Source organism: Rattus rattus, chromosome 18 (genome assembly GCF_011064425.1).
Source record: "Rattus rattus isolate New Zealand chromosome 18, Rrattus_CSIRO_v1, whole genome shotgun sequence".
Classification (NCBI taxonomy): domain Eukaryota; kingdom Metazoa; phylum Chordata; class Mammalia; order Rodentia; family Muridae; genus Rattus; species Rattus rattus.
The window spans coordinates 7,134,691-7,155,951 of record NC_046171.1 but is presented as its reverse complement, the minus strand read 5'-3'; the positions used below and the strand labels follow the sequence as shown (position 1 = coordinate 7,155,951).

The following is a 21,261-nucleotide window of genomic DNA, read 5'->3' as shown; positions in this document are numbered from 1 at the left end:
TCTAGAGATCTCTGACTAATACAGGGCAGGAAGTGGGTCCAGGGGAACCTGATGAGGGGAAAAGCTGAGCTGGAGGATGTTGGTGAGCATGACAACCTAGGGTGCGGCTAAACAGAGATCCACAGGGGTGGTGGTCAGAGTCATTGTCCTCCTCTGCTCTGGCAGTTGTGATCTGTATCTCCATTTTTCAGGCCTCACACCCCTCCAGTCTCTCTCCAAAGCTGGCTTCCTGGACACAGCCAAATGATGGTTTGCTGTTAGGGGTAAAAGAGTGTGTGTGTGTGTGTGTGTGTACTTGGTGCCAGGAGAGGGCATGGAATGCCACAGAACAGAATTCCAGGCGGTTGTGAGTCAGCCAGCAGATACAAGTGCTGGGAATTGAACTCTGGTTTCCTCTTCCTCTCCTTCCTTCTCCTCCCACCCCTGCCTTCCCTCCCTCCTCCCTCTCTTTTATCCTTCCCCTCCCTCCCTGTATGTGCTAATACAGTCCCCTCCCTCCCTGTATGTGCTAATACAGTCCCCTCCCTCCCTGTTGTGCAACCACCAAGGTCACAAAGTCAACTGGCTCAGCTAGAGATAGAACACTGTCAAAGGAACTTATTAGATATTTAGTAAAGATTTTATTTCAGAAAACACCATCTTTCTTAATTGGATTATATATTTTGACTAATAAAGCAAAATTTGGAAGATGAAGATTGCGGCAGGGAGGTGTAGTAAGGGCAAACCTCAGAACAGCAAAAAATGAAGATGTCTAGAGGGAATGGATTTGATAACCATGATGCACTGGGGTGAGGGCAGACACGGCTTGTATCTGATGGGGAGATCACATTGGAGGTTGTGTTTTGCCCTATCACCCATCGCCTTTGTCTTTTTTCTTCTTTTTCTTCTTTTCTTTCTTGGGTTTCTTCTCCTCGCCTTCGTCTGCTTGTGCTTCGGGTTTTGCTTCGGGTTTTGCTTCGGGTTTTGCTTCGGGTTTTGCTTCAGGCTGATCTGAGCTTGGTGGTGCACTGGAATCCGAGTCAGTTTCTTGGGGTTCTGATGACTTCTTGGGTTTCCCTTTTTTGCGTTCTGGTGGGTGGTCCTCAGCCTTCTTTATCAGGAGGCCGCCTTCATTTTGCTTTATTACTATCCCGTCTTGGTTCTTCCTTATCAGGGACTCCAGTCTTCTGAAAAGGAATGGTTCTTCATAACAAATGGTCTGGGCGTCATAGCAGTTGTCATTTCTTTGTTCAAATCTTACTTGAGATTCTTGTCTTCGTGGAGGAGGAGTAGGAGGCGGCTGCTGCTGCTCCTGCTGCTGTGGCTGCTGCTGCTGCTGCTGCGGCGCTGGTTGTTCACACCATATGGGTTCTCGTCGTACGTGTGACTCGTATCTCTTAGGGACAGCAGAACTCGCGACTGGCATCTTTCTCCATGTCTCCGTTGTCTTCCATTGTGTCATCCAGGACTATCTTCCTGGAAGGTCACGCCCCCTGGGGACCTCCGCCTCATCATGTGGCCTTTTTAGGGGAGCGGATCAGGATACAATGCTGGACTCTCATGAACTGGAAGGCCAGTGAGAAACATGAGGAAGAATCAGATTTCATGACCAGTGGCTGGGAGGATAATGGAGTCAGCATTTCCTCCTCCCTTTCCCCCAAGGGTACTGATGGCTGATACATTAACTTTTTTTTCCCCTTAGAAAACTGAGGACAACAGGGGGACAAATGAGCCTGGACCTCAGATGGGCATCTTTGAGGGAGTAATATATAATTTTTTAACACAGTGTAGGCATTAACTGTAGCCTGGACTTACACTGCTGTTATCTCAGTTCTACAGTTGCAGAAAAATGATGACAGACATCTAGGAACTGAATGTGAATGTCTTTTCAACTACTTCTTGATGTATGTGTTAGCATGCTCTGTCAGAACTTCAGGTCCATTCAATTAGCCAGCCCTCCTCTGCAGTGACTTCTGTGTGGTCTATAAAACCTACAAACTTTGTGGTTTGGTCTAAGCTACCAAAGTAAGTGGTGAGGGTTCTTGCTGGGAAAGGAAGGCTCGGTGTGTACAGGGGCTTGGTACCTACTGATTGTCAAAGTCATTTAGAAGGCAGTAGAAAGGAGGTGAGACTTCATTATGACCAGAGGGCCCTCCACTTATAAAAACAGAGGAGTTCTATGAACTACTGGATTCTGAACGTGTTTGTCTCATGTTCTGCTGGAGATGGGTTAGGAGATGCTCAGGAAATGGTCTGAGGGGAGGGTCAGGGGTTACTGCTGTTTTTCAGGGCTTCAACTCCCCTGCAGCAATACTGGGCAGAACTGGCAGCGCAGATACTGGAAGCCTTAGGTTTTGAAAAAGAGGAATGTTTGATGTGACGTTAGCATCATATGCCTCACTTTTGTGAGTAGACCTGTCTAGTGCAGAGAATATGGGAACCCCATAATCTATCTGACAATAGTTAGGGAACTTACCATAGGAGGCAGTGCTAAAAAACAAAACACAGAAGAGACATCAGTGGGGATTATCCAAGACAACCAATCTTCCAATAGCTTTTCTTTAGAAAATTATCTTTACTTGTGTTTATTTATGTCCGTGACAGAGTGTGCTGTGTATATGGGCACCGTGGGAGACCTGCTAGAGTTGCAGCTCCTGTGGCTGCTGGGAACTGAACTCAAGCCTTCAGGAGAGCAGCACATGTCCTCGAGCACTGCTTTCTTTCTATTCCCCACTCAGAGGGTAAGGCTAACCTCACTTGTGCCACAGAGAAGAGAACTTTGTCTCACTCAGTAAGAGTCACATCCTCAGACTAGCGCTGCCAGCTCTGCCCAGGTATAACAAAACCTGAGAGCATTTTTCATTTGACGTGAAAACAGTCAGTTTGCCAGAACAGAGCACAGGACAGCAGACCTCAAGTTATGACAGACACTATTAGTGGGTCTCAGCCTACCTAATGCTGTGACCCCTTAATACAGCTCCTCATGTGGTGAACCCCCTCCAACCATAAGACTATTTTTATAATTACACTCTGTGACTATTAGGAGTTGTAATGTAAATATTTCTTGGAGATAGAGGTTTGCCAAAGGGGTCTCAACCCGCAGGCTGAGAATCGCTGGGCTACACGCTGGCGGGTTGGCCACCCGTGTTCTTCCACAGTAATTGAATCAGAGATAGGACACTGTGTTTTACTCCAAAAGGAAAATAGACAAGAAGGACCCAAAACTGAAGCAAGAGGGAACTATTGAAGGCAAAAGCTCAGATGAAGAATATGCATTCCAAAGAATCTGGGAAACAGAAACTACAGGCCGTTAATCACAGAAGAAGGGAGGCAAAGGGGTCATGCAACTTACTGAGTTCCCAGGGCTATCAACTGCAAGAGAGAGAAAAAGCAAGAAATCATCAGTGGCTGTTGGCTTTCCTTCCTACCCAAGTACCAGGCCTCTGCACTGGATGGGATGTCCTCCTCACTGCACTGGATGGGATGTCCTCACTGCACTGGATGGGATGTCCTCCTCACTGCACTGGATGGGATGTCCTCACTGCACTGGATGGGATGTCCTCACTGCTGTCTGAGCCCACTGGGTTCAGTGTGGGAAACGCTTTGCTTTCCTGTGCGTTTACAACTCCATTCTTTGGCATACGAAGACACCCTCCCTACCCTCACCTGAACCATTTTTCAGTTGTGATTTGAAACGGGAGATCTTTAGGCCAGATTTCAAGACCTTGGCTTCCTTTCAAGCCCCTGTCTCAGGAAATACTGAAGGTTGAGGGACTGGAGAGACATGGTCAGGGGGGAGGCAGGCAGATGAAAAGATTTAAACTTACACTAGCGAATGCGGAGGGGAAGGCACAGAAAATGTTTTGCCACTGAGTTCAGTGGTTGGGTGTCTAAAGGTACCCGTGTAAGTGGAGGTCAGGAATAGCACCCATACCAGAGGAAGCCTGAGAGAGACGACCTGGACTTACCCCAGCTGTTCGGTGAGAACCCTTAAAAGAAAAAAGGAAACAAATTAGTCTTAAAAGAAATTATGTACTAGGGTCCCGTTAAAACCCATGCTTGTAAGGCCAGAGAGGGGATTTAGTGAGGGACTCTGCCCCCAAGCACGTGCTCTTGTTAGCTGGTCTGAGCCCCGTTTTAACAGCTCAGGTACCCAGGGCATCTTTATGGCCTGTGGGATCATAATGGCCATTTTTCCCTTCACAAAATGAAATTCAAAAAGAGAAAAGAAAAGATTCTTAACCAAGCCAGGGTGCCCTTACTCTTAGGAGACTTACTGGTTCCTATCACAAGCCCCTTCTTCATGGCGTCTTCTTTTAATTTCCTTCATTTTACACAGTCATCATCTTGAGCAACATCTCCGTGTTCACTCACAGCACAGAAAGCTCATGGAACCACGTCTCTAAACGTTGGCTACAGTTTCTATTTTTGACAATCTCTGGGGTTTAATGAGAATTCTAAAGCCATGTAGGTTTGGGGGATTGAACTTGGATTGCTGGTCTCAGCGGCAAGCTCCTTTATCCGTGGAGTCCACCTGGTTCCCTATTCTCTTTCACCACATCCTGCAAGGACTGCTCGTTTGCAATTGTCTGAGTTGTCTTTAACCCCACCCCTCCCTTTTTTTGTGGTAAGCTCATGTTGTGACTGAGGATAAAACAATAACCACACAACACAGCCGTAGGAATCGATGTACAGCTGAGAGGATGCAGTAGTGAGCCATGTCATTCAAGAGTTAGAGGTCACAAGCAAGGTCAACAGTTCCTCTTTGTTCAGAGGGCATTTAGGGGAGGAGCTGAAACACAATCACTTGATAAAAGTGCTGTCTTTGTGGGGTTAGGCCGGCTACAGAAATCAGCTGAGAGGTGGGTGAATTCACTGGAGAATGTCACCCAGGCTGGGCTCACTGCTCCCCCTAGTGCCCTAAACAAAATGTCTTAATGCTAACAGGCAAGGGCTATATTATTTCATTAAAAACCCAGTTCTCTCACAACCATATGGTGCTTGCAGGAGGTCATGTCTGCCCAGAGAGCCTTTGGCAGCGCAACGAAGGGCTAACTAAGCATTTCTGCTACTAGCAATGCCATGTGTGAAAGTAGGTGTTGCTGGGAAGAGACGGATATTGACTTCTCAGCTAATAGGTGGGGACTGTCAACCTTGACCTGACCCTGAAAAGCTAAGACTGCTGGAGAGACCAATGCGGAGGGAAAGGGGCAAAAAAACAAAACAAAACAAAACAAAAAAAACCAAAAAAACAAAACAAAACAAAACAAAACAAAACAAAAAACCAGGTTTTTAAGGAAGTGGTGGGGAAAACAGATTCTGCATTTATCAGTGAAAGATTTCCTTGAAAATTCTCCATCAGGAAGTACAGTAATGGAGGCACTGGAGGCACACATCCTGCACTCGGACCAGTGTGTTTCTGTAAAAGGAGTTATGGGGACCTCATGGCACATGGCACATTTGTCTTTCTAAAGGGCTAGTGATAACTGAAAGCAGGATCTCTGTCAAAAGTCTCAGCACTAATTGTCCTTAAAGCCACCACCAGCATTCAGGGCCTCGATGCCTTCTTCCATGCAGCCTGCTCCCTCTGCTCCCTCACTGCCAGCTAGACACTGTGTACATGACATAGTAAATTCTTCAGTGTCTAAGGGATTCTGGACAACACAGAAGGAGAGGGGTTGGAAAACACATGTCTGAAATCTTTTTACTTCTGGGAAAGGAGTAATACTGAAATGCAGAAATAAGAGGAATAAATAACTTACCAAAAAGGCTTGGGTCGACCTCACAGGACAACAGGAAAGAAAAAACACATTAGCAGAATAATCGAAACAAGGTTACAGGCTCTTGTTTTGTTTGTTTGTTTGTTTGTTTGTTTTTCCCAAGAGCTAATCAGCAAGCTTCTTCGGACCGCAGACCTCCCTGGGGAAGCTCTCTATGGTAAGAGGCCTGAGCCTTTTCTAAAGGAAGGGGCTGATGTGATGTAATTGGCTACCTTGTGTTCAGTTCCCCTTTCCCCATCCTGTCCACCTCTCTTCCCCTCCTCCAGTCTGTGTGTCCCGCACTCCTCTTGGCTATCCGTCTGCCTGGTGTAACCTCCATAGCTTCTCTTCCTGAGCATGGAGAGTCTCAGGTCTTATGAAAAGCCCTTTTGGGCTTCAGAGATCGCTCAATGGTTAAGAGCACTGGAGGGACCATCCCCCAGTACCCACATAGAAATTCCCAACCATTTATAATTACCTTCAGGGGAACTGAACCCTCACATAGCCAAACATGCAGGCGAAACATCAATGCACATAAACGATAAATACATAAATCATTTACAAAAAAGGGAGAAAAGCTATTAGGAAAAAAGTTGTTTGGGAGATTTTTTCCCCCCTCAATCTTTCTGTCAAGTGTTTACGTCTCCAGTAATTAGTAATTAGGAACAGATTTCTCAGTAGAGGATGAGGATGGGGTGTTCATAGCTAGAGGCACTCCTCCCAATAGAGAATTGTTTTTCTTATATTTTTGGTTGTGAGCCTAGCCTTTAACGGCTGAGCCATCTCTCCAGCCCCAGAATTGTTTTTCTAACAGTAACATGGGCATTTTGAAAGGGTGAGCAGACATTTCCCTTTTTATCCACTTTGGTGACAAGTTTCGCTGGAAAAATGAAATACTGTAGCAGCTGGGCAAGCTCCCTTTCTCTGGCTTTGGGGGGCGGACTCCCCTCTCCTGTTTTGTTACTTCATTTCTCCAGGCCCTTACTGCTTTGCCCGTCACCGTCCCTGTGTACTGAGTTGAAAAATGCATTCTCTCTGTTGAAGAGTTGAGAGAGCTTACACAACTCTAACTTCTGTTTGCCAATTTCCTTCCACTTAGTCAAAGGGGCAGGACTCTGTGAGCTGTTGGGACGCTCTAGGGCAACTTGGCTGGGGAGCCTGCCTGGGTAGTAGCAGGTGACCCCTGGCTTCCTACATGAGTCCTTTATTTATACACCCCTGCCCCGCTGTCTCTGAGCATTGTGAGCTGCAGTGTGCATGTTGGAGTCAGAGGGTGACTTGTAGATGCTGGTTCTACTCTGCTGTCACTCGGAGTCTTCCTAAGTCCGTAAAAACATTTACTTACCAGGATAATAGTGTCGTGCCGATGTTTCCGCTGCTAGTCGTTGTGCCCTACACTTTAAAGATCGGGAGATTCTGCTCCTTGGGAGGCCCTGTGATCTACCCTAACGTGGAGACAGACAAGCCCGCAGCAAGCAGGTGCCCTACTTATCAAACAAAGGATTTTTCTTGGAACTGCAGTGGTTGGTGAAGTCAGTGCGGAGCAAGAGATCCTCACAGTCCTCTTCAGTGAGGGTAGAGATACGACTTCTCTTAAGACGTCTTTGTTAGTGGTCAGATGTAGGAGCAGGAGACCACTTTTTGCCTTTCTCTCAACCTCTTTGGACATGAAACATGTGAGAGACATTTAAGTGCAGGAGTGAACTCTTGGAGGGCTGACCCCTTTTCTATCTGGGCCCCTGTTGGAGCTCAGTAGAACATCCATTTTTTTTCCTCAGCTGACTTAACTTTGCTAATTCAATTTGATTCCAGCCATTTCTAACTTTTCTTTCTTAAAAATCCCAGTTACCTATAAACTTTAACAAGGAAAATAGCAGGTGATATTTTTTTTCCCTCCCATAGGTGACATTTTGTGAAAACTGTTCAAAACAGCAGGGATACTTTCCAGCCTGCCATGATGAGGGCGGGTAGTTCCCAACAAAGCATTCCATGTTCTGGAAGGAGTCGGCAGAGGGTGACAAATGCTGAACAAAGAGAAGGGGGCGTGTAGAGAATGAGGGTGCTGACTAGTTTGGTGTGGTGACATCATATACATATACAAGCTATACACAGTGGCCAACCAACAGAACCACTCTTCCGCCATTGTGAATAAATCATAAGCAAAATAACCTGATTTAAAAATGTTCAGAAGGAGAGTACCTGACTTCCAGCCACCTTCAGGCAGGCGGCTCGCTGTCTGCAGGGTCTGTGCTTTCTAAAAGCCGCAACTTTAGAGGGAGCTGAGCAATATAAAGCTAGAGAGACTCGACGTCTGGCACCCTGGCAAAGGCAGCCCAAGAAGTGGGCAGACACAGCACTTACCTGAATGCTTTTTCACTGTGAAAAAGAAAGGGGAGAAGAGATGAGAACACAACTTCTAGACGAGGAGCACAGTACTTCTTAAATTCTGCAACGCACTCTAGCAAAAGGGCCACATGGGACCGCAGCAGTCCCCGTATCTGGCGTGCCAACCGGGAGAGACGATTTTCTTTCCTGATTTGGTCCCCAGAGGTTTGAGAATTCGGTTAGGTTTTTTCTCATCTCTATGCTTTCTTATCCGTCTTCCTTTTCACCTCTTCGCAAAGACTGTGTTCCACTGGGGCCAAACTGGGGCTCTTCTTTTTTTTGGGGGGGGGGTTCTTTTTTTCGGAGCTGGGGACCGGACCCAGGGCCTTGTGCTTCCTAGGCAAGCGCTCTACCACTGAGCTAAATCCCCAACCCCTAACTGGGGTTCTTCTACTGGGGCTCAGTTGCTTTTAAGTTCATTTTAGAAAATGCTGTGCCTCTAAGTGTAAGTATTTCATGGGGCGGGGGCCATTATTTCCCAGCTTCTGGCTTAAGAGCCAGCTAAGTAGACCTAGTATAAACAACTGTGCTGGATATGTTAACTCAGTTTCCTCCTGTGTGTGTTAGCAGTAGTAACTTCTCGGATGTAATACACAGGCACACACTAAGTACCAAGTTCACTGCGCGGCACAAGGTAAGTACCGAGCAGTAGCATCATAGCAACAGGCACAGAGCGGTTTCCTTATCGCCTCGGTGTGGCTACAGATAGCTGAGAGCAGGCTGCTGGGAGCAGGGGTAAGGAAACCAGAAACCAGAGAGTGAGGGGTGCTAGAAAGCTAGTAGACCATAGAAATGGTGGGTCTTGGTACAATCACATGGTGAACAATGGGGCTCAGTGGCAGGAAGTTAGTGACAGTACAATTAAGGAAAACAAAGTACGGGACTTACGTATTATAGGTGGTCCACGTCTTGCTTTAATGAAAAAAGACAGATTAGTATATTGATTTGTTTCTTATGTAACAGAAATATTTGTTCATGAGTGTATTATCTGGATGAGTCTTGCAAACTGACTAAGACAGGGAGGTTCAGCAGGGAGGAAAGAAGGGTCCGAGGCTAGGATGAGGCTCATGCTTCCTCTCCCATCTGGTCTCTGGGTAAGTTAGGAAGTGACCCAGGGTGCATGAGTTGAGCTGCTTTGGTCCTTCGCTGTCATTTGATGCTCACTTGTGGGCATCGACCTATAGGAGTTGGCTCTCTCTTGCCACCGTGTGTGTCCTGGGATGGAATTCAGGTCGTCCGGATTGGCAGCAAGAGCCTTTACTGGTGAAGCGGCTTTCTGAAGCGTGAATACGGTTGTACAGATACTGAAAATTCTCCCGAGACTGCTCATGGGTTTTTGTTCATGGGCAAAGCCACCCCACTTTGTTCATGGAGAGCTAAGCTGCAGTACTACTAGACGTGAGTCTGAATTTATGCTACCTCAGGCTAGGCGGCAGCACTGCTGTGAGTCGCCTCTGCTTCTTGTGAATTCAAGGCTGCAAGGGCCCTTGAGGCAGTGGCTTTGTTAGCTGAGAACTGCACCTTTGACTGAAAGGGCTTTGGTTCTGGAAGGGGGATGGATGCCTTCAAATCTCACCATGGACAGAGGAAACCACAGCAGGGCCGCCCTTATCCCCCAATGCCCCAACGGAAGGTTGGCTCTCTTGCTGGCTCCTCCATTATTCAAGGGCCCCCTTAGGTGCTATTGCTTTATTCTTTCTCTTGTTGTTTTGAGAAAAACAAAACAAAACTACCGCATTCAAGCTAATGGCCAAGGACCGATGGTTGCCCCATAGAGTAGAACATTTTTTCACACGTGCTCTGAGAAAACTGGTAGAGACGAGTAAGAGCCTTTGATAAGCTTGCTTCTTTAAGTTTTTGGAGTCATCTTTAAAAAGCTTGGTCTCTGTAAATATCATTTAATACTACAGTTTGGGGTTATCCTCAGTCATGCAAATATAGAAACATATGCTCAATAAGTTTTAAATGAACAATTTCATAACCCTGTGCGTGAGTTCTTATGCATACGCACAAAGTCTTTCTTTACATCCTAAAGTGCAATTCCGAGGTTCTGCAGGGACTTCCAGAGGTGGGTGGTGGCTAGCGAAGGTCTTGCTCAGGCTAGATTTTGGTTTACGCCCTTCCTGCCTCGGTCTCTCCTCTCTCCCTTCTCACTTGGTTTTCAAGACAGGGTTTCTCTGTGTAGGTAGCCCTGGCTGTCTTGGAACTCTGTAGACCAGGCTGGCCTTGAACTCAGAGCTTAATCTGCCTGCCTGGGGAGTGTTGGGATCACAGATGTGTGTCGTGGTTTGCCCTGGAGTTATCTGTATTTTGATGCTAATTTTACTGCCCCAAGGTCAGCTGCCTAGTACTCAGGACTCAGTTGACTTCACCAGAACCACCTCCCCATTGAATTTGTAAAGTACAGGTGAGGGGCAGGCACAGGATAGAAGGAGGCCTGTCATTGGAGGAGAAGGAAGGATGGGCGGGAGAGAAGTTTGAAGGAAGAGGAGGAAACTGGAACAGAAAGGAAGAGACAGGGGGAGGAGAGGAGAGAGAGAAGCGGTGACAGGAGAATGGAGGCTGAGTTAAAGATCTCGCTCTGTGTACTTACAGGTTGTTATCAATGTTCCTAAGGGATGGATGGTCTGGGCTTGTATGTTTAAGTGGGCAATTATATCTTCTCAATTGGATCTAAGATTATTGTGTTGTGTGTTCTTTTATGTGAGGGTTTGAGTGTAGGAAAGTGTGTGGTGGCAGGAGACACTGGGCCGCTGCAGAGTTGGGATGTGTTTCCGCCAAGGTATCTAGCAGATATCTTGGGGCACCGCGGTGTGAACCTACCGGGGTAAAAGACCACAATACTTTTTTATTTTTTATATTTTTACAACAACAGATGTGCACCACCACTATGTACATGTACTTAGTTGACTAAATTGTTGAGCATTCTCACTGAGTTCTCTCCTGGGTCCCCAAGTCTGTCTCTGTCTCTGTCTCTGTCCGTCTGTCTTTCCCTTTTCTTTCTTATATATGTCTTCTCTTTCTTCAAACTGTCTATGGTGTATGTTTTATTAAAATCTTTTTATTACAGTCTTTTGTTGCCCATGAGGAAGCATGTGACTGAGAACTAGGCCTTTTGGTGTCCCTCTCGTGCTCTACCGAGTGCCCTGTACTGCGTCCATTTCTTTACTCTTTAGGAGATGCATTGTTGTTAGACTGATGTAGGATCACCCAGGAGACATCCCTCAGGTATATCTATTGTGAGAGAGTTCCCAGCTAGTTTTCTGTTTTTATAACTATAGTCAGTGTGTGGGTATATGCGTGAGAGCTGGAACTCTTGGAGGCCCAGAGCCATTGGATAACTTGGAGCTGGAGTTGCAGGTGGTTGTGAGCCCCTGGATTTGGGTGCTGGGAATCAAACTCTGGTCTGCTGCAAGAGCAGCATACACTTTTTTTTTTTAAAAGTTAAGAGAGGCAGAGCTCCCCAGCCCCACAGAGAGGATTCTTTTTGAGGAGGGAAGACCCATCCTGAATGTGAATGGCACCTCCCATGGGCTGGAGTCTTGGGTTGAATGTGGAGGGACGGAGGAGAAAGTGTGTGGTCAGTAACATTCATCTCTATTTCCTGACTGCAGAGGCAATGTGGCATGCTGGGTCCCCTCACACCTGCTGCCCTGCCTTCCCTGACATGCTGGACCATCCTCAAATCATGAGCCAAAATAAACCTTCTTCCTGAAGATGCTTTCTGTCACAAGAAAAAGTGACACAAGGGCCAGTGCCTAATCCGGAACATCTGGAGTGTGCAGCTCTGTCCTTGGGCCTGTACTGAAGTGTGTACATTGTGCAGTGAGGGCAGGAGAGGATGGGGACTTCAGAGAAGCCTAGGTCAGAAGCATCAATCCAAATCCATCAAACCAGTTCTGTGTCCTAACACTGAAATCACTAAAATTCTACTCTGAGAGGGCTTGGGTGGAAATGGAGCGTGTGTGTTTGCAGTCTACAGCCAGATCCAGATACTTATCATGGTTAAAGATTGGGACATTTTACCTCAAACATGGATTAACTGAGCCACCACCCTCAGGTCACCCTCAGGCCTGCTTTTTTTTTTTTCCTTCCGGAATGAACATGTTGGGTGGAGCAAGCCTCTTCAGACCCTGGGACATCCTGATTGCCCTTCTTCCCCCCACCCCCCACGCCCATTTGCCACAGATCTCAGGCTTCTCACCACACTGGCTTATGGTGCCTGCTGAGCATTTTGAGTTTTTGACAAGGCCTTGGTAAGAACTTTGCGTTTTAAGTTCAGTATGAGGAATCCTGGGGGATCCTGGTTTATGAGATGCTCTGAGCTCTGGCCCATCACCTCATCATCAGCCTTGGGCCTGCTTTAAGCAGAGTCTCAGGTGCCTGAGGATGCCTAGCTGCTAATAGAGGAAGTGGGAAGCCCGGATAAGGAGGAGAGAGCCCGGTAATTAAGGGGAGTGGGAAGCCCATCTCTGGGAACCCGCAGGCCCCTGGGAAGTCTGAAAACAAATGGATGTGAGAAACAGAAATCTCACTTTTAGCATTTAGAAGAGGAACCAGCAGGGTTGGGGATTTAGCTCAGTGGTGTAGAGCACGCAAGGCCCTGGGTTCAGTTCCCAGCTCGAAAAAAAAAAAAAAAAAAAAAAAAAAAAGAGGAACCAGCTAAAGTCATGAAACCTCCCTACGTAGCCCAGTAGAAAAGTAAAAAAACTTACCTCCAGTTCTCTGTGTAATTACTAAGGGAAGGAGAGAGGGAGAGAGAGAGAGAGAGAGAAATCTGTTTAGTTTTCCTTAAGTAGAACCAACAGCTAAGAAGCAAGGGTGCTTTCAGAAGGACTCCATGGAGGTCAGTCCCAGCCCACATTTATATGCAAGATTAAGCAGTGATTAGGAAGGGGCAGATGACCTCTAGGCCTCCTTCCTTATAGACTTGAGCGACTTTGGGTCACAGACTTCCCAGTGATGGCTGGGCTGGGGCTTTGTGATTCCTTGCACTCTCTGAGGTGCACCCTGCACTTAACACCCGTTATTCTTTCTCAAAAAAAAAAAATCTTCTGGCTTCTGCTATTTTGCAGTTAGACTTTGGGTGGCAAACACTAGCTCATTGCTTCTTTGCATCCTATTCTGAAGGTATGTGCAGTGTGGGGAAGGTGGGCCGGAGGTAGCGAGAGCTGGAGACACACTCAGGTCAACCGAGGTGAAGAGAATCAAACCTAAGCACAGCACTTAGTACTTACATAAGGGTAAAGCCTGCGACTCAGGGCCTGAAAAGCAAGGGCAGCTGTGAGTGCTTGGGGTTTACTTGGAGGCAGCAGGGGTGTGTGTGTGTGTGTGTGTGTGTGTGTGTGTGTGTGTGTGTACAACTCTAGGCTTGCATTAGGTCCCACAACTGTATTATTCAGGGGTAAATAGTTGGCCGCAGTTTCCTAACCACTTATAGGGATTAATAATGACACCGTTATAGGACTTAAAGGAGACCATGCAACTACAAACATGTTAGTTCTTATTGGGGGAGCATATCTGAGGCCAGGTGAGGAGTGTTTCCTGCACAAGGGGAGCTAGATGACACAGGCAAAGGGATTGGCGGTGAAGAGGTGGGTGGGTGGCGATGGGGAGGGCGGAGTGGGGTGGGGTGGGATCCCACATCTCAGGTATGTGCACCCTGGGCAGAAGTGAGATCAGTAAGGAAGGAAAACAGAAAATCAGATGCACTCACAGATAGGCATCATTCCTTGTTGGCCTGTAGGACAGAGAACCAGCTTTAGTACTTCCTCGCCCACTGGGGTCTGCACAGGTGAAGGGAGATGACCCAGGCTGGGGGGAGGGGGCTGAGTGGGGAGTGGGAGCGGGCTCATATGTCTCCTGTCTGCGTGCAAAGGGCAGAAATGGGCAGGGCTGGCTCAGAGAAGGAAACAAAGTAGAAAAGGAAGCAGAACTCACAGCTAGGCTTCACTGATAACTGTTGACAGCCGCTGAGTCAGACTGGGTTTAGCACTTACCTTTTGCCACAGTTTTGTCTGCAGAGGTGAAGCTAGACGACACAGGCAATGGGAAGGCGTGGGGTGGTGGGGTGGGGAATCACACATCTCGTGTGTCTGCACACAGTGTAGAAATGGGCAGGGGGCGCCGCGGCTCAGAGAATAACGAAGGAAACCAGGAGAAATTCAAGCAGAACTCACAACTAGGCTTGACTGAACATTGCTGATAACCTGTGAGACAGAATTGGCTTAGTCAGCACTTCCTTCTCCCACTCTTCTGTCTGCAGAGCAGAGGCAATGGGTGGGGTGAGGGGTAAGGGTGGGATCACACATCTCATGTCTGCATGTGCTGGGGAAATGGGCAGGACCTGCTCATAGAGCAGTAACGAAGGAAAACAAGAGAAAATCAAGCAGAACTCACAGCTAGACTTCAGTGATGGCTGTGGATAACCTGTGAGACAGAGATTGAGTTTAGATTTCCTTCTTCCACTGTTTTGTCTTGTTTAGACTGTCCTATGTGAGTCAGCAGACCTGAAGGGGTCCAGTGACATTGTGGCTTTCAATACAGAAGGTAATCAAAGTCTTCTATCCCTTAAAGATATCGCCCTTAGGACTGTTCAGGAAGGGGAGGTTGTAGGGTCCCAGAGCTGGACTTACTGATAGAAACTGGAGTTTGTCCACTCGAGAGAATTATTTACTTTTTATTTTTCCTCATTCACTTTTCCCTGTTTTATGTTTACATTTTAAAATTTATTTATTTGGTGTATGTGGTGGGTGTAGAGTATGTGGTATAAGTGTATGTGTGTGTGTATGTCTGTGGTGTGTGTGTGCAGTATGTATGTATGTATGTCTGTGTTGTGTACATGTAGGTGTAAGGTGTGTGTGTTTGTGTGTGGTGTGTACACACATGACTGGAGGTCAGAGGTGGACTTCTGGAGTTGACTCTTTACTTCTTCCTTGTGGTTTCAGGATTGAGCTCATGCGTTAGACTTGTGGGACAGCATTTTTAACCTGACCAGAATTTTGAATTTTAAATTGCTGGGAAAATTTCCCCTTGTTATTTATTTTATGCAAGTCAATTCTTTGGTTTCTTTTCCCATAAAATTATTTAAAAAGTCAAAAACTTGTGCTGATGTAAAAGCAGGTGCCAAGGAGACAGCAGCTTTTAAACTCTGAGATTTCCTACATGGTGAGGAAAATTCTTTAGCTGTTATGGCCTCCAATTGGGCAGACAGAATCAGGTGGGGGAGGTCTTCACTGCAGTGGCTGTATAAACATCTTTCCATTTTCTGTCAGTTTTTCCTTTTCTGACATCACTCTTTTGTTGACACTTACGTAAGGTTTTAGAACTCTCTACGTTTTCCCTCTTTCTATGTGTGTACATCAGTCAAGTCTAGACTTTATAGTACAGTGTTAATAACCCAGGCAGATTTTGGTCATCAGTTCTCCAGTGACCAAATGGAGGGTGTCGGAGCCTAGTTGTGTGGGAGCTTAGGGAACAGGATGGGTGCAGACTTACACATTTCCATGGGCATTACAGCTGAAAGGAAAATTAAGAGAAGCTGATTACTACCTTGCTTCCTTTACAGAGAGAGGCTCTGAGACAGGATCACTTAGAGCCTGGGACCTCCTGTTCCTACTGCCCAAGCACTGGGATTACATGTGTCACAACCACACCAAGCTGGTCCTTGTACTCTGATTCATTTTCCCCCTCTGTCCCCACATTAGGGGCTGAACCCTAGGGTGTCACATGCTGCCACTCCTCTCCTGCCAATCTCTTTTTTTGTTTTGTTTTTTGTTTTTTACATTTTTGCTTTTTATTTTGAGACCAGGTCATATTAGTTTGCCCAGGCTTGCCTTTCCCTTAGTCTGTAGCTCGGGCTAGGCCATGAAGCAGACAATACTGTAGCCCTGCCTCCTAAGTAGCTAGGTTTGCAGACTGAGCCAGCAGCACCAGTTTGGTTTTCTTCCTTGCTGGGAACTTTCCTGGTGATGCACATAGCGCTACAGAGACAATTTAACGTTTCTCAGAGAACTGGTGACTACTGTGTGGAATTCCAGACAGTGGAAAAGCAGAAGGCTCAAAATGGGAATTTTTTAGTTCCTTTGTTAGAACACCAGGTCTGGTAGGAATTGTGGGACTCTGAGAAGGCACAGCAGTACCTGATCACTCGTGGAGCTGGGCCTGCTGGAAGACAGGAATACCTTTCTCTTTCATCCATTTCTCCCTTCTGTATCTGCCCCCAGTTCAGAAGTTACAGAACCGCAGGGACACCTTTCCCTTTGATTGCCAGTTTCCAAGTCCATCAAGGAACATTCTAAAGCCTATTAATAATCTAATGGGGCTATAACAGTTCGAGGAATTGGAGATTTTAGCTATTGGGTCCTAACATGGCTAGAGAAATTTGGCTTAAGATCTTTTTAATATCCCTGGGACAGTTTGGGGTCTGTCATGAAAGGAGGCAGACAGACTTACCGTTGGATCCCTCAGCTGAAAAACAAAGGCATAAATTAGTGTGGGAGTCTGGTGACCCTGCCCTCAGTGGAGGGACTGGGTTCCTTCTGGGGGACACACAAGAGCACCCCTTGTCTCCCGGGGTGGGGTCTCCCTTTGCAGTGTGGTCACCTGCTCCCATTGGTGGGTGGCATCTTCTCTAATCTATGTTGCCTTTCTCTCCTACTTCTGCCAACCTGTGCAAGCCTTGACTCATGCACACAGCCTCCCGCCCACCATTCTTTTCTCCTGCCCTCGCTGATAAGTCTCTATAAACTTTGGGAGACTCTGTCTCCCCCGACCCCCCAAAAAGCTCTCATGTAGCCCAGGCTGGCACCGATGACCTATAACCCTTGATTTTCCCCTCCTCCAGTTCTCCACTACTAGGCTACAGTGTGGCAGCTTGCTCATTCCTTCCTGGGGACTGGCACCAACTAGACGGTGGAAAAAGTAAACGAGAGATTCATGTTACATTCACAAGGCAGAGGAAGTGGAGGGAAGGACCCCAGCCTGAGAGTCCTTACTTACAGAAAGCATAGGAGAGACTTACGGCTGCAGCTTTCTGAAGGCGGAAGAACAAATGGAGAAATGTCAGCATCCTGAAGCTAAGGGTCTAGACCACAGGGCGGCACTAGCTATAGAGAGTCTAGACCACAGGGCGGCACTAGCTATAGAGAGGTGCAGGGCACACTGAAGCTAAGGGTCTAGACCACAGGGCGGCACTAGCTATAGAGAGGTGCAGGGCACACTGAAGCTAAGGGTCTAAACCACAGGGTGACACTCTAGCTATAGAGAGGTGCAGGGCTCCCAGCTGTCAGCCCAGGGCACTGTCTGCACTTTCGCTGGCCTGGGACAGGAGAGGGACTGTCGGCAGCCAGGCTTCGCTCATCCTCTTTCCAGCCAGGATGGAAAACTCTTCAAACCACTCTTGCGATTCATGACATCATGACCTATGTGCTCTGACCATCTGTCCTCCCTTCCAACCCTCTTGCCCTACGTCTGCCCACCTGAGCCGTTAAAGCCAGTCTTTCCCACTCCTTTTGCTAGGCTTGTAAATTCTTTTCCTTTTAGTCAGCCTTAATCTTTCTTTTTCACCCACAACTCATAGCTTGAAGAAACAAAACTAGCAATTTTCATGTATATAATTGCACTATTTCAAATCTATAGTATTTCAAAGGTATTTACACAGAGGAGACACAGGGTGGCTGTTAGGAGACTTTGGGCCACTAAGGACTTTTTCCCTCTCTCTATGAGAATTTCCATGGCTGCCGGTGTGGGACAGTCAAGAATATGGATGGAGGCGGCCTTGAATTGTGGTTACAGCTGTGTGCCAATTTGTGTGCCAAAAGTCAACTCATGATGACTTCAATTCATTTACCAAAAGATCCTTAGGACCAGAGCTCATGGCAGGAAAAACCCGTTGTAGAGGTCACAATGGTCATGGTTTTGTGGGTGTGGGTGCTGTCTTGCCCCACTCCAGCCTCAGTCTTTTTAAACGGTTTTGTCTCCCTCTTAAGGCTTATTTGGAAAGTTACCCCCACCCTGTCCTTTTATCTGCATTATCTCTATCTCCTAGTCAGCCCTCTTGAACTGCAAAGCTTTCCTGAGTTCTCTGAGAATGTCTGCAATCTTTCTCTGGTGCTTAAGAAAATTCTTGACTATAGAACACGTGTTAATATGTCTCAGAGAATGTCTTTGCTCTTTTTCTTCACTAAGAAGCTATTTTATGTGTATGAGTATTTTATCTGCATGCACACATATCTATGTGCTATGTGTGTGCCTGGCATCTGCCAAGACCTGAAGAGGGCATTGGATCCTTTGGAGCTGGAGTTACAGTTGTGAGCCTCCATGTGGGCGCTGGGAACAGAACCTGGGTCCTCTACAAGAGCAGTAATTGCTCTTAACTGCAGAGTCATCGCTGCAGCCCGTGTCTTAATGTATAACTCTAGAAAATTCTTAACAAGCACAAAGCAGGAAGCATAGCAACATGTTTAAACCATCATTCTACGGCAACAAAAACGAAGAGAAGGAACAGGCCTTCTGAATGTTTTGCAGGGGCAAGGAACACCAGAGAGGAAAAAAAAAAAACAAAAACAAAAACAAACAACTCATAAGGGACTTACCACTAGAATCCATACATTGCACTGCAAATAGATACAAATGATTATGGTTAGGTAGACGAACTGTTCTTCAAAGGAGAGAATAGCCTTTCCAGGCAGCATTGACCCCCCCACCCCATGACGTTGCTGCATCAGTACCCAGCCTTCCTGTAGACTTAGGAGGGGCTGCTTCCTCACTCTTTTCTGTGCAGGTACTGCAGGTGAGATCTTAGGGGATGCCTTCCCTTGCCCTCTTCCAGCACTGTCCCTCCAGCCACACAGGCATCACTCTTAGCCCCCTTTAGATCTGCGCTTACCCTTTAACCTTCCTCTTGACCACTTTGTTTTTCCTGAAAACTATCCCAATGTTTGACATATCCTTACAATCGTAAGTATAGGATTGTTTGCTGCCTAATACTAATTTTAAGGCTGTGGAATCCCCATTTTCTAAAATACGACTAGTCTTTAAGGAGGACGGTAATGATTCAGGAAAAGCCCAGGTCAAGGAGCAGGATTTGTGACTAGTTGGAGCCAAAGTTCTTTGTCACAGAAAGTCATTAATATTGAACCTACATGTTTTCACTCACCAAGAGGGCCAGGAGTTTGCACTGAAAAGAAATTAGAATTGATGTTAGTATGAACTTTTTTTTTTCTTTTTTTTTCGGAGCTGGGGACCGAACCCAGGGCCTTGCGCTTGCTAGGCAAGCGCTCTACCACTGAGCTAAATCCCCAACCGAACGTTTTTGCTGAAGTGTTGTTCGTGCATTTTATTCTAGGGGAGGCAGAGCAGGGGTGGAGCAGCAGTGCTGAGATCGTGGAGGACTAGGCCAGTCTGCAAACTATGAACAAAGGGCGAGGGCAGCACTCTCTGTGGGGCTCATGTGGGCAAAGGGGACATTAGAGAAAAAGAGAACCATGCTTTCTCTTCTGCCAGTACTGGGGGAGAGACCACTAACATGTTCCAGGGGCATAAAAGGTGAGGGCCCTGTTCAGTCCTTTCCCAGGTTCTAGCTGTTTGGAGACTAATGGTTGGGCCTGCTGTCTGGATTTGATTAGCTTCAGAGTCTGAGCAGTGGGGCAGTGGAGCCTTCTGCTGTTAGCGGATGGAGAGTTGGCTTTCGGCTGACGATGCACAGATTAGTCTGAGGGCTAAAAGCCTAGCTCCTCGTTCTCAGAGTTGCTTACGTAGGAAGGAGCTTGGGTGGGCACTGTACATCCAGGATGGAGAACTACAGACACCTGCCCAAAAGCTGTGGCCATGTTCTTCCAGGACTTCTGTAGATTTGTGTACTCAGGGTTTCTGGGGCATCTTTGGGGGTGATTTTCCAGGACAGTGAGGCTTCCATTTTGTTGGTTGGACCATGGAGGAGAATATTCTGAGGTGGCTTTTGAGTTTTGCAGAGACCACAGTGAGGAAAATCTCAAGAAGGGGTTTGGCTGCTGCTGTGCTGCTGGCTGGCAGCCTTCTCCTACTGAGGACAAACTGAGTAGGCAATCAGATGGCATCAGATGGCTACCATAATCCTGTGAATGCGGAGTCAGGTCAAGACCCTCAGTGGTTCTGCAGCCCCCTTTCCCCACTGTCTCATGCCACAGCGCTAAGGATGGGAAATGTCTGTGACTGGCCCATCTGACTATGGCTTTCCAGATCCAGATACCCTGGGCTATGACAATTAGACAAGCCAGAATTGGGGGTATTTTACAACATAATTTAGCAGTTTCTCTCTCCCTGTGTGCATGTATGTGTGGCTCACAGGTTCAGAGGTTCAGTCCATGATCATCAAGGTGAGCATGGCAGCATCCAGGCAGGTGTGGCACTGGAGGAGCTGAGTTCTACATCTTGTTCCAAAGGCAAAGAGCAGAAGACAGTCTTCCAGGCAGCTAGGAGGAAGGGTCTCAAAGTCCCTCCCCACAGTGATGCACTTCCTCTAGCAAGGCCACATCTCCTAATAGAGGAGTACCCTGGGCCCAGCATATTCAAACTACTAACAGTGTGTGTGTGTGTGTGTGTGTGTGTGTGTGTGTGTGTGTGTGTGTGTGTGTGTGTGTGTGTGTGTGTGTGTGTGTGTGTGTGTGTGTGTGTGTGTGTGTGTGTGTGTGTGTGTGTTCTTGTTGTAGAGCTTTAGGATGTCTGCTAAGTTAAAGCCAGCCAGCCACATGACCTTGAGTTCATGATCTTCTGTTTCCTCCATTTTCCTCCGTGTTCATCCTTGTATCACCGTGTGTGCCCTTTCTGTTCTTCCCATTCTCTGCCGTGTCTGGTCTCCTGTCTTCTGCCGCCTGCTGTCTCCCTCACTTTTCTTCCTACTTCACCTCTGTTTGTCCAGCTTTTCTTTTCTCTCTCTTTTTAGCTGCCATTTTACTTCTCTTTTGTGGTTGCTTTTAAACCTTCTCTTCTATTAGGCCTCTTCTCCCTCCAGTTCAGCAAGTTCTGTAACCTGCTTGTGACGCCGGACAATGGTAGCAGAAGGACTAAGTCTTCTTAGCAAGGACAGCTGTGAGGCTTAGGTCTTCCTCAGTGCAGCCAGCATTCCAGGCTCAGGGATATTACAAACATAAAGAGATGT

The 21,261-nt window shown here is 47.0% G+C and overlaps 1 protein-coding gene across 1 annotated transcript in view; it reads right to left on the bottom strand.

Moving 5' to 3' along the window:
• Nucleotides 1-606: 606 nt before the first annotated feature.
• The window catches only part of Tsbp1 (testis expressed basic protein 1), a 46,589-nt gene continuing 25,934 nt past the window's right edge, over nt 607-21,261 (bottom strand). The window contains 14 exon segments of the mRNA XM_032888822.1: nt 607-1,381; nt 1,383-1,417; nt 1,449-1,499; nt 8,100-8,114; nt 12,839-12,859; nt 13,361-13,387; nt 13,840-13,863; nt 14,303-14,332; nt 14,523-14,552; nt 15,621-15,641; nt 16,578-16,592; nt 17,146-17,157; nt 18,719-18,739; nt 19,282-19,302. Coding sequence (XP_032744713.1) covers nt 851-1,381; nt 1,383-1,417; nt 1,449-1,499; nt 8,100-8,114; nt 12,839-12,859; nt 13,361-13,387; nt 13,840-13,863; nt 14,303-14,332; nt 14,523-14,552; nt 15,621-15,641; nt 16,578-16,592; nt 17,146-17,157; nt 18,719-18,739; nt 19,282-19,302 — 854 coding nt within the window. The 3' untranslated portion in view covers nt 607-850.